The sequence below is a fragment of the Suillus bovinus genome (assembly GCF_016758785.1).
Source record: "Suillus bovinus strain UH-Sbo-P2 chromosome Unknown EDB93scaffold_14, whole genome shotgun sequence".
Classification (NCBI taxonomy): domain Eukaryota; kingdom Fungi; phylum Basidiomycota; class Agaricomycetes; order Boletales; family Suillaceae; genus Suillus; species Suillus bovinus.
Window position 1 is genome coordinate 422,732 of NW_024542070.1, and position 14,760 is coordinate 437,491.

Below are 14,760 nucleotides of genomic sequence, written 5' to 3' on the forward strand. Positions count from 1 at the left end.
TTAGCTATGCAATTGGTGCCGGTGTGTGCAAATCTGAATCCAACTCGATATCAGCTGAGGGATGCCCCATGCAGTTCGACATGTTCTCGGCATTTCAAATCGTCATGCACACGATCATCGTTACTCGGATGCACCTACAATTTTGCAGCATCAATATTAATGAGGTCGACGACTCATCTGAGTCTGGAGTCCCATCAGACTCTCAATTAACACAAATTGAACTTCAGACGCTTTCGCAATCGGAAGCATGATAGTTCAATAGAACTTTTACATTTTATTTTCATTCAGATATTTTTTCTGTTGTTGTAACGAATATAAGCTAATGTTGGGCCATCAGGAAAAGTGACGGCTGCAGGCTAGTAATCTATAGTGTTAACTAGTTGCTTTGTTTTGCTAACGAGTAAAAGATGCACACAATTGCTGGAGTTTAAGAACGAGGCTAAGCCCTTTGATCTGAATTTTCAACTTGATTGTACGGCTCAGTGTTAAATAACCGGTTGCAGAGTACCTGCCGTATGCGTAAACTTCACATCTGAATCATGCGCTGATCACAGTAAACTGACAGACCTCATCACGGCCTACTAGGTCTAACAATGCCGACTGTTGCACCACTCCCGACGTATCCTCCTGCAAGCGCTAGAAAATCCTTATCAGCCTCCCAGCTGGCAACTTTCCATAGCAACTTATCAAGCGCCCTCGCTGAAATCCTTGCACTACCACCCGCGAGAAGAGACACCCCTGCCACCCGCAGTTTTCTGTCCAGCTACGTTAACAACGTCGCCCATCAAACCCTTCAATCTCTCATCTGGGAAGCTCCACCGTATACAGACAACCATGTACATGCACGCGTCCTCTTCCTTGCAGAGAAGCTAGCTACCGCACCCTCTTGTTTCGATGTGAAGGCACTCCTGGACATCGCTATTGCATACTTTCCTTACCCAACCCGCGTTCGTGCCCTTTTCGCCACAGCCCTCGCTAGCACACCAAGCCTTGCTACTGTATTCACCTCAGATATGGTCCCTGTGCTCACTACCCTTCTCGATCCATCCCACTCTGCCGGTTTATACGGCCTCCGCAAAACAGCACGCTGCTTTCTCAGTTTGCTCTCTGGTTGTCCCCCCGAGCTCGTGCGTCCATTCGGGAGGGACCAAGATTTCATGACAGGACTCGCACAAGCCTACGAAGAAGGACTTGCTTCACTAGCACGTTCATACGGCGGCATGCGCACAGACGTCGGTATGCGCGAGCTGGATGACTGGGAGCGCATTTGGCTCGAAACCAAGGTCGACTTCATAGACAGCTTCCACATTATTATTACAACCATGCTTCAAGACCTCGCAGTCGCATCCGGTACAGCGTTGGCAGCAGAATCAGAACGGACATTTACCGTTGTATTTGCATTATTGAACCTCCCACCCCCGTCAGCAGTACAAGTGGGCGGTACTCCTGCTGCTCCTTTCCTCAACCGATCGCTAATAGCCGACTATCAACACTCGTATAACTTGTCTAGCACTCTTGCTTCTGCTCTACGCCGTGCTGCACGTGAAGATGCCCGAGTTGACCTCCTCGAATCCATCCTTCGTTCCTTCGACATTGAATCCTCCGTTGCTGGGACAAAAGATCCTGGGGCACTCAGGCTGATCATCAAGTCATCTGGCATCCCGCCCGGCGCCTCTGCTTCTGGTAAGGGCAAAGTGACGCAGTCTTCAAGCAAGGGAAAAACCAAAGCAGTTCGCCCTGAACCTGAGCCGCACGATCTCGACGTGGAGATCTTGCAGGTCATGGATATTTTCCCAAACCAATCGCCCGAGTATATCCGGGAGCTCCTCACGCAGTCTGTATTTAAGAGTGCAGAGAACATCATCGAAGCACTATTGGAGGGCACCGCACCCGCAATGCCCTCTGTTGCGGAGGATGTCAGTGTGAACAAAAGTGCCCATGTTGCGCTCAATGAGCCCATTGAAAGAAAGAATGTATTTGACGACGAGATATTGGATGTTACCAAGATACATGTAGGGAAGAAAAAGTAAGGAGTATCATTTCTCTATATATCCTGTTACTCACTGTTCTGCTCCACAGCCAAGACGAGGCATCAATGCTCAGGGACAGAGCGGCCATCGAGCAGATGAAAGCCGACATTTTGCGACGTGCAGAGGCCATGTCTGATGGAGAGGAAGATGACGACAGCAGCAAGGCTGCCGAAATCGATCATGATCTTGACTTTGGAGACGAGGTGAAGGTTGTCGGTGATGGAGAGGCTAGCAGCGAGGGCGAAAACGATGGCGACGAGGACGAGGTACCACCGTCTAAAGTCACTCCAGAGACTGTTCTGGAGCTTGCGTATATCCGTGATCCGGAGCTGTTTGCTAGAGATGCTAATACGCGGAGGTCGAAAGCACGCAGTGAGCTCAAAGCACAGATCGGCGAGTCCTTTGTTGTTCTCGTCAGCCGTGTTACTGAGATGATATACAGGCTGGTCTGATGAGCAAATTGAGGGATGGAGGATTATGCTGGAACGCAATGTATGCTATCATTATCTGCGTAACTGGTCGGTACTGATGCCCCCATCACCCCGCGTCCAGCCAAAAAAGGACAAGATTTTGCAGAAACACGAGTTTTCTGGGAATAGAATAGTAGATTTGTCGACGACTGGAAATGCAACTGGTTCTGGGTCATCATCCCGCGGTGGAAATCACGGAAGAGGGAGGGGTGCGCGCGGGTCGGGGAGAGGGAGGGGGCGCGGCCGAGGGTCTGGAGATAGTGGTGATGCGAGAGAGCGAGCATCGAAAGACAAGAACAAAGCTAGCAGAGGGAACCACAATCGGAAAAGGGGACATGATAAGAAGATGGCCAAAGCCGGTCCACCTTGATGCATAGGGGGCGATGTATGGGAGATGCTTTCTCAATTCATGTAATGCAATGTGCGGTAAAATACAACAGAAAGAATTTTTTATATATGCTGGTCGACAATCAATGTGTAGGCATGCTAGACTGTTTCTTTGTACCGAGGGAAGAGCTTATCGAACCTTGGTTCAAACGTGAGCTCAATCACGTCGTTAACCAGTTGCATATCTATATTACTGGAATGAAAACGAGCAAGGTAGTACAATCTATTGAAAACCATACCTAGCTCGCCTTCTGAATCCAATGGGAGTGTCGCCAAGGCCTTTATTGTAGACGCGTCTATCACACTTCCAATGACCTCGACATAGGTGGCAGTCACATCCACATTCTACCCCCATCGACAAAATGAGAGTTGTAAAAAGTCAAGGGTGCACGAGCTCTGACCTTCCTTTGGATCTCTACCTGGCCACCATCACTCGCCTCGACGATGGCAGTGTCATCTGAAAGCTGGAGGGGTCAGACGCGTACGTGAAAAACATGGATGGAGATTAGCTGACTCGGAGTACTTTGCAGGGGAGACGGACTGTCTTTCCCTTCATTCCGGCAAGACGGGCGGAGTTGACGCGCATTGAGATATGTTCGTTCATGGTAAGCTCAAGACCGGAAATTGGTGTATAGTACTTGCTTTGAAAGGACGCGTCTGTGGCTGTGTATCAATGCACAGTAAACACAAGTAAACATACACTTGCCCACCGACTTAGTACGATTCAGTATTTTCGTATGTGCACATAAAACCTCCCACAGGATTTTCAGGTGGTTCAGTATAGTTCATTCTAATTCACACTTCGTATTAATGCCCCGAGGACAAGACACGTTGTAGTCACGCGTCACAGTTTATGTATAGTAAGAAGCACCATGATATCTTGCTAAGCTCTCTACTTAACTCAAACCTCAAGGCTTTACAGGGTCCTGGAATACTTTCTTAATGAGAGCACAGTTTTCTGTCCACTTTCTTAACATCGTGAAGAAGTGGCTCTCACAGCTTGCACGACGTTCTGCAAATTCACTTTCGCTTTTTTTGCCTTTACTCCGCCGATTTGTTTCTGGCCATCTGAAGCTCGGTGCGTGTGGTCGGAGGTTGTTTGCTGCGACACATTTTTCTAGCGAGGCTCTACTGCGATCCAAAGGGAGTGTTGCAAGAGAGCATGCACCCACTTGCTTGAGTTCCCTGCCTGTATCTTCCTCGGACGATCCTTATTCGAGAATCCATTCACAAAACTCAGAACATCTGCGAAAAAGTACAGCGATACCTTTGTCACAGACAACAACACAGGATGGGAGTACTGCAGAGATCTATGGGGGCTCTATGTCAAGTTTGCATCAGTCATTGTACACGGGAGAAAGCTCGGGGAACGACATGGATCGGCCCTTCCCCAACGATGACCCATTAGAGGGGTCCGGTAGTCCAGGCCCATCACGTTCTTTAGGCCCCTACAGATTGTCAAGGTCACATTCACGTTCGCAGATGCACACGAATGATGATCGTTTTCTGGTTGCTGGAACGCCTACGTCTACGATCCATGCGGAGCTTGGCATGACTCATTCTAAATATAGTCTTGCTTCTCAGGCCAGCAGTCAGTCCCTCACATCGTCAATCACTGGGTTACGACCGCACAAGGGAACTGTTTATCATCTCCCGGAACGCATTCATAGTTCCATCGCGCTACAACCTGCACCACCAGATCTTGCTACTGGTCGTGTTCGTTATATTGCTCCGCCCGGTAGCGACAAGATGCCGGGCCCAGAGATTGAGGTCCATGAACACGCACGCCCAGGAGTATTTCCTATGGTTGCGAGAGGAGTTATGAGGTATGAAAGGTCGATTCCCCGGTGAAGACAAGTCTTCTCTTTTGCTTGTACTCTAGAGCTGATGTTGCAAAAGGGCCGCTGATAGTACTCAGACTACCGTCCCTGCTATGACAATCACATTTCCTGTGCATGACCCGAGGTAAGTCGTAATTAAATCATCTTCTTTCACACATAAACTCTTTCAAGGGCGGTTGTGCCCGAGGGATGGACCACGCTCGTTCATCCAGAAGGTTCTCGCTACTTTCTGAACGAAAAACAAGTACGTTAAATCCATTGATGATTCAAGACCAGCATTTTTAGTATGACTACTATATGCAGAGGACATTCACAGAAGTGGATATATTTGACGCAAAAAAACACAAGGGCATTGAAGACTACATGCAGTACTTGTGGAGTGGGCTCAAGTCCATTAAACGAGAGGACCTCGACATGACACAGGTGGATCTTGTACTCGAGCTAAAGGACGACAATGTTGCTAGTTCTGGCATCACTTGTTGGTACTATTTCGTCAACCACAATAGCAGGTGCCTTTTTTGGTTGCACGAGTCTGACGTCGAAGATGTGCTTTCCGATTGCAAAGGCGTCAAGAGTCTCTCTCACATACGTAGGTTGATCATATTTGTCAATGGATCTGGATCTGACGACTTGTCCTGGTTTCCATCACCAGGGCTTGCCATTGAAGCACAATACTGGTGTGTTCTAGGACAGGTCCGTACGACATTGCTTACAACACCATCCCATTCCTAATACAGTCATAGGTTCACATACAAGTATAATAACGCACGGCGTAGGCTACATTGGGAATACTTCCCTAACCTGTGCTTAGTCTCACAAGACCATGTCGATGAGGTTAAGGATATGTTAATACATGCGACATGTGGTCAGTACTCTTTAAGGCCCTCTATCTTGACCTAATATTTGGTCGCAAACATTAGACCACTTAACATCGAAGCGGTCTTCTGCGCTAGGTGATGCCATCGAACTCAAGGAGTACATCTCAGTGGTAGACGGAATCAAGGGTATGTACGCTACATCGATACTTCTTCGTGGATTCTATGTTAATCCAGTTTCTTTTTAAAAAAGTACATTCCCCTAAAAAGGGGCAGATGCACCGATGCCATGCTGCCATTGTCATTGGTGAGGCTTTCATTTGAAACTTCGGCTCTTCCTAATGACGATTATCATTCGAGGTCGTATCATGAAGTTATTCAGTCAGTGCTCTCATTTTCTATCTAGTTGTAATTGATGATGGCTTTCCAGGTGAAAATCAGTTTATCAACTTTCACGGGGAGAATTGCGTGAGACTAATCTCTGACGAGACGGTCCATGGTTGGATATACACGCCATCACTGTTGATGGTCGTGGTCGCACCCCTCCTTTTTTTGGACCCCATGACGCAAGTCCAAAAACTGCACAGGGCCTTTGTAGATGAAATTGCTTCCACAGCACGGTGGAATGCACTTAGCTCAAAATTGAAAGGGCAGATTCGGGACTCCAATCTCTTGGTGAATCCATTTTTTTTAATGTTGAGCAAAATGAATTTCGAACCATTGGTAGGCCACTGTCTTGCTCAGCGTCAATGTTGGGTTTCTTGCTATCAGCACTGTTGATAAGGGCGGAAGATCTCCTATTCAAATTGCAAGCTACATGTCTTTGGTGACGAGTTTGGGAAGTATAATTCTCGGTGTATTCTTGGTCTGGCATGAACGAACCTCTGGAGACAATACAGCCATGGAAGCAGTCAGTAGCTCATGCTGTATAACTGAAATGTTTCTTACGGTAGCTGTGTCAGGCATCATTCGCATTAAAACTTCACGACGAAAAGCACGGACTTGAAGTGCTAGCCATAATTTACAGCGTTCCCAAGGCGTTACTTATGTGGGGGTGAGTCTATATCATAATGTCATAGGCAGACGTCCTAACTCCAGGTTAGGATGATCTTCTTCTTCGTGGCATTCTCTATCGATTGGTGCAGTGCCAAGGATATAACTTCCAGGGTCATGGTTGGTACTGTGGTATTGATCGTATTTGGGTTGGTATCATGCGGCATCATTCGCATCAGGGAAAGAGAGCGCTGGTGGTGGCACGCATTTTGCCAGCAACTATCATCCCTTCTGACTTACGCTTCGAAACCCAATGAAGTCAGCCCCTGTACATCGCCAGGCCTCCCGCAAGCAAATGTCGAGGCAGATGATTCAACTTCACGTAACTTCCAACCAGAAATACCAGGTGCCAACAGTCGTGGAGATCATCCCGACTATATCCATAGAACTCGTTCATACCAGCCCGACGCCCCTGCAGCGTCCAAAAATGAAGGACGAGCAGCAGCAGCAACCAACAACATTGACGGTGCAATATTGCCTGGTTCATATGATACAGAACACAAGGAGGATGCGAAATACACAGATAACATCGTGGAAGAGCCCGAGGAGGACGATGATGCTCAGCCCTCGCAGAGCACAATTTCATATCCAAAGATTGTCGCCAGAGGCGCCACCGGTGAACCTTTCCGTCATGCGCTGGTGGCTGCGAAGTGGACACTACAGGACGATCAAGACATAGAAGAGGTCAAAGATTAGGATTCGATAGTTCTGATTTTGGATGTCATGAGAGGATGATCGTTGGGCTAGACGCTGAAGTAGTAACACCTACTATGCAATAATGTAAATGCGGCGTGCAACCGATGTCAACTCTGTGGGAAAGACAACAGAAAACGAATTGACAAGGGACAAGCAGGGCGAGTGTACAGGCCTTATACTTTTCCAAACAAACGCGAGGTCGGTATGAATAAGGTGTAACAACTTCGGCAGCTTCCATATTGTTGAAAAGTTAATCACGTAGCTTCCGATTGGTGTTGTCAAGGGTAAAATAGAGTATGCATCCATCGACAAGAAGCATATCTGCGTGAAATTGCAAATAGCGATGTACACCATCCTTGTTTATCGTGATGCGGGTTCTATGACCCTGGTATCGCTAGGACGTCCTTGATGCTGACGAAATTTTCAGAGCGTCAAAGGGTCCTTGAACCTGTACACGCCGAGCAGGGTATTATCCGATCCTGGTGATTCGAAGCAGTTTGGGCTAGGGGTTAGGCATGTTGTGGTAGGGTTCGGGCCATTCAATGGTGTGAGACTAATGTGCACTTGATTGGTGATTCGAAGCAGTTGGGAACGATTGATAGGGGCTAGGCCAAGGCGTTGCATGTTGTGGTAGGGTGCCTCTCAAGGTCCATTTGGACATTTCACACGTTTCGTCGACGAACCTCTGTCGTTCTTTTAATCTCGTTGGCAGTAAAAGAGAACGTGTTTCGTCGTCCCTGTCGGGATCACAAAGGTCGAAACTTTGTGACATCGTGTTGTTGATGTACTGATCTGACTTGAAGTGAACAATGTACGCCTCAATGTTCTTGAACTGCCCACAGGCGCGGAGGATGGCGAGGTTAGATTGCAGAACACGATTGTCTATGAGCACGATGACACAATCAAAGATGTAGAGGCCCATGTCATTGAAGTGCTGCCAATCAGACACCTTTGCAGTGCCTGATCCGGGAATGTCATACCCGGGAGTTCGGGGATGGATCAGGGTATCTCGTGACGGTATCAGCGGTCTCGACAATTCCCGTACGAGCGGCCATGGGATCATTTCTGGACAAGCCACAGACGGCGTTGATAAGGATGACTTGCCCGCTCCTGCAGAGCCAACAACTGCAATGTGAATGAATCCCGGGCTGTAGTGATAGTTGACCTTCATTTGACTGATATCTTGTTCTGAAGGGTGATACTCGAGGCGAACACCTTCGAACCATTTACGCTCGACAGAGTTTCGCTTCGTTTGCTCTGCGGCCATCTTCCGCAACCACCCATTCCCGTTCTTCTAGGCGCCTGTATGTTGTGCTACTTCCTCCGCGGTGCGCCTGGCTCGTTTGACTTCTTCCGCTCGTTCCTGTAAGGATGCAGCTCGGACCTTTCTAACACTGTCTTACGCCTCACTCGCCCAATCCCGCAGCCGGATGGCTTCAAAATATGTCACGATTACAGCAGCTATAACAGCCATGACTATTTGGACTAGAATCGGTGAACCTGTGTAGTGCAGAGAAACCTTGGGGGTAAGGGCGGTGTGGCAACGTTTTTTCTGTGTGCACCGATGTCAAATTGTCGACTGCATAACTTCAAGTTGAGCCTACCTCCGTATGGATTGCAATGATCTGAAAGCGGCGTCCAGATGATGACAACTCTGCAGGGCAGAGACGAGAAATGATTCGACACGAGGCGAGCAGGGTAGGGTCTTATACTTGTCAAGACAGGAGGCCAGTGCGAATAGGGTATAATGACTTCGGTGTTCTTGAAAACCTATCCATGTGGCTCTTGATGTGTTACGCCAAGGGTAGAATATTAGAACATGCATCCGCGGACAAGAAGTCATAGATCGGAGATCTACGTGAAGTTCCGCAAGTCGATTATGCAAGACAATCTGCAATTCAGTGCATGTAGTGCAACTGACAGACTTGTGCCTAGAGGTCGATCTGTCGGTGCACTAGGCTGCCCATGATAGACATGTACGAATATCGTCTGCAGGTAAACAGCAACCATCTTCAGCACGTCCGTTCTGCGTTATCGAAGCCAGTGTATTGATAAGATCCATCCATAGAGTGCCAATGACGTTCTTGCATTCGTATTGCCCCACACTACAGTTTATTGGATGAACGACTGGTTTCCAGCGTCTCCTCGAGACGACATTGATGGACACGTCAATGCATGCGGGTCTGTGCCAAGAAGAGACTTCAAGATCTTTTTCCGCTGATGGCTGTAGACAGAGCGCAAGGATCACGAAAAAAAAACCCGAGGTGATATTGACACCTTCTAATCTTTGGAACGTAATGGTGTGATGAAAAAGATCGAAAGAAAGACCGAGGGATAGAGCAAGGGCGGAGTGCTGAGCGGAAATGAGCGATAGGAGAAGACAGGTGATTCTGGGCATGTATTTCTTAAAATTCTGATGACTGTTTGGCACTATAGATGAAGGCGAAGTGATTGATCCAGTGTGTTCATAGTGCAAACAACTACTGCCATGGGAAGATGATGAGAACATCGTGGAAACAAAGGCGGCGGTTTGTAGGGGTTGGAATGTCGAAGTATGTCGAGTCGGGTGAAATATGAGATAACCAAATGTAGTGGACGATACAACGAAAGCGTAGCTGCGACTTGAAGCAAGAGTCAGAATGGACACAAGACGACAAGAAATATTAAGTCTTCAAGAGACCTCGACAGCATGTCTGCCAGGGAGCCTTTACCTGAGTGCTATCAATTGAGTGACTTTCTTCAGCCATGGACTTGTGGTTCCACGAGTTCAGGACTGCGGTACTGATAATTGGTTGTGGTAGTGCAAAGTTGCAGATGAGTCTTTCTATTTTTAGTAAGCATGTCATTTTAGTCACCGTTCGCACCTACCCTGAGTCAGGCTTAGGCCAGGCTTCACTGTACCACTTCCACATCATGGGCAAGAAACAGTCAGGGTCAGCTGAGAAAAAGCCCGCAGAAAAGAAAGGTGGAAACACCAAGAACACCGACAAAGGCGATCAATCCGAGAGCAAAGTAAGCTACAATAGTCGCTTCTGATGAAAACCGCACCTCGAGTCCTGTCCAGGGAAAGGGTGGTCTGAAGGCCGCAACTGCTGTCAATGTCCGCCATATTCTATGCGAGAAACACTCCAAGGCAACTGAGGCATTGCAGAAGATCCAGGTTGCCACACATGCCATTATATGAAGATGCACTAGTTCTGATAGGTGGTTTGCAGGAGGGGCAGCGCTTCGACAAGGTAGCGCAGGAATACTCAGAGGACAAAGCTAAAGGTGAGTTTGCTCACCAAATAAATGTGGAATGTCACAGATGCTCTCATCCTAGCTGGTGGCAGTCTTGGTTGGATGGTACGGGGGTCTATGGTTGTAAGTGATTTATTATTACTGACTCAGATAAGCAAAGAATTATTTCTATCATAAAGGGTGCATTTCAAGATGCTGCGTTCGCCCTTACCCCGTCGACTGTCGACAAACCCAATTTGTCGCCTTTAGTCAAGACGAATTTCGGATACCACATTATCATGGTAGAGGGTCGTCGATGAATCGACATCCTGTGTACCTTCCGTACAGTATTATGCACTCGTTTGGCTTGAGTCTGTACTAATTAGTGAACTATACAACTACCATACGCGGGTGAGATACAAACTAAGGATATACGTGTCAGAAAAGTCGAAAGGACTGCAGTATAACTACCAGATAGTTAAAGTGTCGAATCCCAGCAGAAACAGATGTCAATTCATCCATGTGACTCCCATAATAACTGCTGACTTGCACTGTAGTCTATACAGACAAGCTAAGGGGCGCCACAGCCTGCTACCAGATCACCATGGACCTTGTGAGGCATGGAGGCAGCGACGTGGTGCACATTATCACCATGTTGAGATAGAAGCTCAAGGAACAAACCTGGACCGAGATCAGCAAGCCGATTTCAGAGGCTGTGCGGGAGAGGTCTGACTTTTGTCCTCTTTGGACCACGATATTGGCATCGACGGCTTGCAATAATCCGGGAGTTCTGGAGCGGGAGTGGCTTCCTCTGACGGGGTTGCGACTGCGCGGGCTCTGGGTTTCCGGGGTCTTCTGGTTTGCTTTGGAGGTGGAGCCTCAGCACCTGGTTCCTAATCGTGTCAAAATATACATATCAACAAAAACGCCAGTAATAAACAACATGACCGGGACGTACAGTGGGTTCAACTTCTTCTTGAGCAAGACCCGACGAACGCGCGACTGCAGTGGAGCGCCGCCGGCGCTTCTGCTCATCTGCTTCAGGATCTGGCGTTGTCCCGGAAGAAGTGGGGGTCTGGTCAGGCTGGACGGTACCCCTGCGGGACTGGTTTCTCCTGGGTTCGACGTTGGATCGCAGTATAGCAGCTCTCCTGCGCTTACTAGGTACAGCGGAAGAAGTAGGGTGGGCAGCCAATACCTCATCATCATGGCGGCGAATATCTGCAAGCAGTGCGTTGCCTTTCTGCTTGTTAGCCCCCCTACCATTCCTCCGGCGCCGACCTGCACCATACTGTGCAATAGCCTTGCGGAAGTCGACGTGCGGCTTGTGCAGATAGTAGTACGTGACACACTGAGCGGCAGTCTTATTGGGCAGATGTTGAGCAATGAGCCCGAATTGCTTCGGATGGGCAGCGTATCTCTCCTTGAAGACAATGCGCTCCTCTTCTGTCCAGAGGTCAAGAGCCGAAGACGAGCTGTAGAACTCCGCAGGGTCATCTAAGAGATTGTTCGTATCGTCGTAAGAGTATGGCCCACGGCTATCAACGACAGAAACCATATCCGGTATCTTTGCAACGTTCTTGATCGCCAAGTAGCTTGGATCTGTCAGCTCCTCCATCCCAAGATTCGCAATGATCTGCTCCATCTCAAGATCAGAGCGAACAGCATCGCCCAAAACGGCAGCTGATCGTCTGGTGGACCTGCCGCCTGCAGAAGTTGGCAGAGATTCCTCAGGCAGACCGCCTTTTGACACGTTATCGAGTCGGGCACATTGAGCTATCCATTGCTGATGTAGCTCAAGATATTCTTCTCTAAGCTTTTGCTGCTTTTGCCGAAGGGCTGTTTCTCGCTCCAGGAAGTGTCCTGATAAGGACGATCTCATAGACTGAGAGTGTAAAGTCATTCTTTCCTGACGGGGCTGATCAGCTGCAAATTCCTGAAATAGGTTGTCTTGCGCGTCAATAGGTGAAGGCAGAGAAGGCTCGCGAATCGCCCGATTGGCCCTAAGAACCGGAACAACACGCTCATCGCGCGTCTGACGATCACATTGAAGCCTCGTTAGGACTACAAAACGGAGGGCTTTTGCAGTCGGGTCTGAAAAAGACGGACGACCATAAAACCATGTTGCAGGCTGTTCTACGTCAAGTGCGGGAGTCAAAAGCTGCTCTTCTGCCTCGATACGAGATGGACTGCCGACCGATTCCGTGGCAATGACTTGTGGAGCAGACTTTAGCAAGGGAGTGTCTCCTGTTAACGTCCGCGGGGAGCCAACATCAACATCTTTCTCCAGCATTCTTGATTCTGGTGAAGGAGTTGCGGTCGCAGTTGCGGACGCCGGTGAGTTATTGGCGACCGCCCCCACAGATTTCAAAGCAGGTTGGGGCGTAGCAGGTTTTATGTTATTAGAAAGAGGGGATATTTGGTTGGTTTGCATTTCAGTCCCTTTACCAGCCGAATCCCCCAAGAAGGCTAATTCCACGTCACTAGGAAGAGCATGAGAAGATATAAGCCCAGGAGGAGACATCTCGACATCTAAAATCGGTATGTCTTCAGGATATTGACAAGCAAAAGGAATGGTCGCACCTTCTCCTGGTAACAAACTTGGTGAAGAACGCAAGAAGTTCGATGCCAAAGGCGGACCATTAAGCTCACCGTTCATCACAGGATGGACCGGTTTGGCGCCCACGTGCAGCAACTCGTGGGGTAGAGGCTCAGGGTGCGTGGAACCCTTTCCAGTAAGAGTGTTCGATGTAGAACCAAGTCTATCCGGATCTCGTGACAACACATGCGTGGGTGCTTGTCGAATTGTACTCTCTCGATTCTGTTTCGTTGACACGATATCCTTGGAACCATTATGCGCGAAAATAGCAGATTTATCAGGTCGAGAAGAAGCAGATGATCGGGATGAAGATCTCAACTGTGATCTTTTATGGGGGGCATCGGAAGATATCGAGGACGCTCTAGATCGTGCTACGGAGTGGGCGGGTGACGCACGTCTGCAAGATGGTGAATGCCTACGGGCATCACTATTGGTGATATGTGGGTCTGGGGGAGGAGAGTTAACAGCATGGGGAGGCGGTGTACTAGCAATGGAGGTCGAAGACAGTGTGTCATCGTGATCATAATGACTTGATGGTCGACGCGGATAGCAAACATCTGTGTTCGAATTATCAACTGAGCGCGGTGACCGTCGAGCACTATCATCATATTGTGGCCGGTATGAATCTGACCGAACGAACACGTGTGGTTCTCGGTAGCTTTGACCACTAGAATAAGGACGATAAGTATCACCATGAATAGGAGGATACGCTGGTGACTTCAGGGGAGAGTAATCTCGTGCAGGACGAGCACGATAATCTGGAAATCTTGGACTTGGAGGCTCCAACCTACATACGATGATGAGAGGAGATACTAAGTGACACGCAAATGGACAAACACTTCGTATCGGCCGGATCGATCGACGTGTGATTGCTTCCAGGAGTCTGATGGCTCGAACATTCGCTCTGCCATAGTATCTCTGCGGAGTTTTTCCCGTAGAGCTGGTGGGCTCGGAGAGGATCTTCGATCTTGCCAAGGCGGCTGCCAGCGAGCACCAGAATCCCAGAAGCGCGGTTCCATAGAACGAGACCGTTCGTAACGATCTGGGGATGGGCTGCGGCTGTTGTAGCGTTCTGGTCTCCATGCATTTGGCCTGTAAACGTTCGGATGATCATCACTACGATAGCTAGGTCCCCCACGGGGAATATAACTATCGTACGGGGCATATCTCCGCGAAGATGGACCAGGAGATGGAGATCTTCGACGTGCAGTGGAATAGGGTGACTAAGAAAGAGGGTATTTGAACGACCCGAGAAAGTACAACTCTCACGAGAACTTACGTCGTATGCAGATGAGAAACTGCCACCTACAGAGCGCCGTATGTCATGTGCAGACGAAGGATTAGTAAAAGTAGAAGTTTCATAGCTTGCAGAAGTCATGCTTGAGAGGATTGGGACCTCCAAGATGCTGCAACACTTGTCACAGGTAGGAATGGAAGAGAAGTTGGGTTAAAAATTAGCCCAGCGCGTCGTGGTGATGTGAATATTTGTAGAACTATTTGAAAGCAAGTGAAGGTCGGTTATCGAACATGAATGTTGAAACTTTGCAACTAGGAGCGAAGACGCTCAGTCGAAGTAAACGCTTGAGGTAGATGAGTGATCTCTAGCAAGAAGGGATTGAAACTCCGACCCCCCATCTGCGGGTCGATGTT

General features: G+C 48.6%; 7 protein-coding genes across 7 annotated transcripts; 4 read left to right on the forward strand and 3 right to left on the reverse strand.

The window, feature by feature from the left end:
• The first annotated feature begins 530 nt into the window (after positions 1-530).
• On the forward strand, positions 531-3,149 carry EDB93DRAFT_1336150 (uncharacterized protein). Its single transcript, XM_041455324.1, has 3 exons — positions 531-2,026; positions 2,080-2,423; positions 2,473-3,149. Exons 1-3 carry the CDS (start codon positions 594-596, stop codon positions 2,868-2,870), a joined length of 2,175 nt encoding a protein of 724 aa, XP_041309801.1. The 5' UTR covers positions 531-593; the 3' UTR covers positions 2,871-3,149.
• EDB93DRAFT_1223625 (replication factor A protein 3) lies at positions 2,585-3,491 on the reverse strand (the record flags this gene model as incomplete). The annotated part of the gene is made up of 3 exons (XM_041451182.1): positions 2,585-3,232; positions 3,289-3,351; positions 3,402-3,491. The coding sequence occupies 3 exons, from the start codon at positions 3,489-3,491 to the stop codon at positions 2,987-2,989; spliced, it is 399 nt and encodes a 132-aa protein (XP_041309802.1). The 3' UTR covers positions 2,585-2,986.
• Positions 3,492-3,773: 282 nt separating this feature from the next.
• On the forward strand, positions 3,774-4,837 carry EDB93DRAFT_192172 (uncharacterized protein). Its single transcript, XM_041455644.1, has one exon. The coding sequence runs from the start codon at positions 3,830-3,832 to the stop codon at positions 4,736-4,738; it is 909 nt and encodes a 302-aa protein (XP_041309803.1). The 5' UTR covers positions 3,774-3,829; the 3' UTR covers positions 4,739-4,837.
• On the forward strand, positions 4,782-6,776 carry EDB93DRAFT_1050734 (uncharacterized protein; the record flags this gene model as incomplete). Its single annotated transcript, XM_041444676.1, has 11 exons — positions 4,782-4,852; positions 4,900-4,972; positions 5,032-5,317; positions 5,381-5,405; positions 5,505-5,593; positions 5,649-5,732; positions 5,856-5,924; positions 5,974-6,218; positions 6,271-6,453; positions 6,506-6,597; positions 6,647-6,776. Coding segments are annotated over 11 exons (1,347 nt in total), but the record flags the coding sequence as incomplete, so codon positions are not given.
• A 912-nt stretch (positions 6,777-7,688) lies between these two features.
• On the reverse strand, positions 7,689-8,854 carry EDB93DRAFT_192199 (uncharacterized protein). Its single transcript, XM_041455645.1, has one exon. The coding sequence runs from the start codon at positions 8,557-8,559 to the stop codon at positions 7,846-7,848; it is 714 nt and encodes a 237-aa protein (XP_041309805.1). The 5' UTR covers positions 8,560-8,854; the 3' UTR covers positions 7,689-7,845.
• Positions 8,855-10,137: 1,283 nt separating this feature from the next.
• Positions 10,138-11,129, forward strand: EDB93DRAFT_192089 (uncharacterized protein). The gene is made up of 5 exons (XM_041455643.1): positions 10,138-10,304; positions 10,357-10,452; positions 10,508-10,562; positions 10,615-10,655; positions 10,712-11,129. Exons 1-5 carry the CDS (start codon positions 10,206-10,208, stop codon positions 10,829-10,831), a joined length of 411 nt encoding a protein of 136 aa, XP_041309806.1. The 5' UTR covers positions 10,138-10,205; the 3' UTR covers positions 10,832-11,129.
• On the reverse strand, positions 11,083-14,488 carry EDB93DRAFT_1248464 (uncharacterized protein; the record flags this gene model as incomplete). The annotated part of the gene is made up of 5 exons (XM_041452716.1): positions 11,083-11,192; positions 11,245-11,404; positions 11,470-13,897; positions 13,948-14,333; positions 14,390-14,488. The coding sequence occupies 5 exons, from the start codon at positions 14,486-14,488 to the stop codon at positions 11,083-11,085; spliced, it is 3,183 nt and encodes a 1,060-aa protein (XP_041309807.1).
• Between the last annotated feature and the right edge of the window lie 272 nt (positions 14,489-14,760).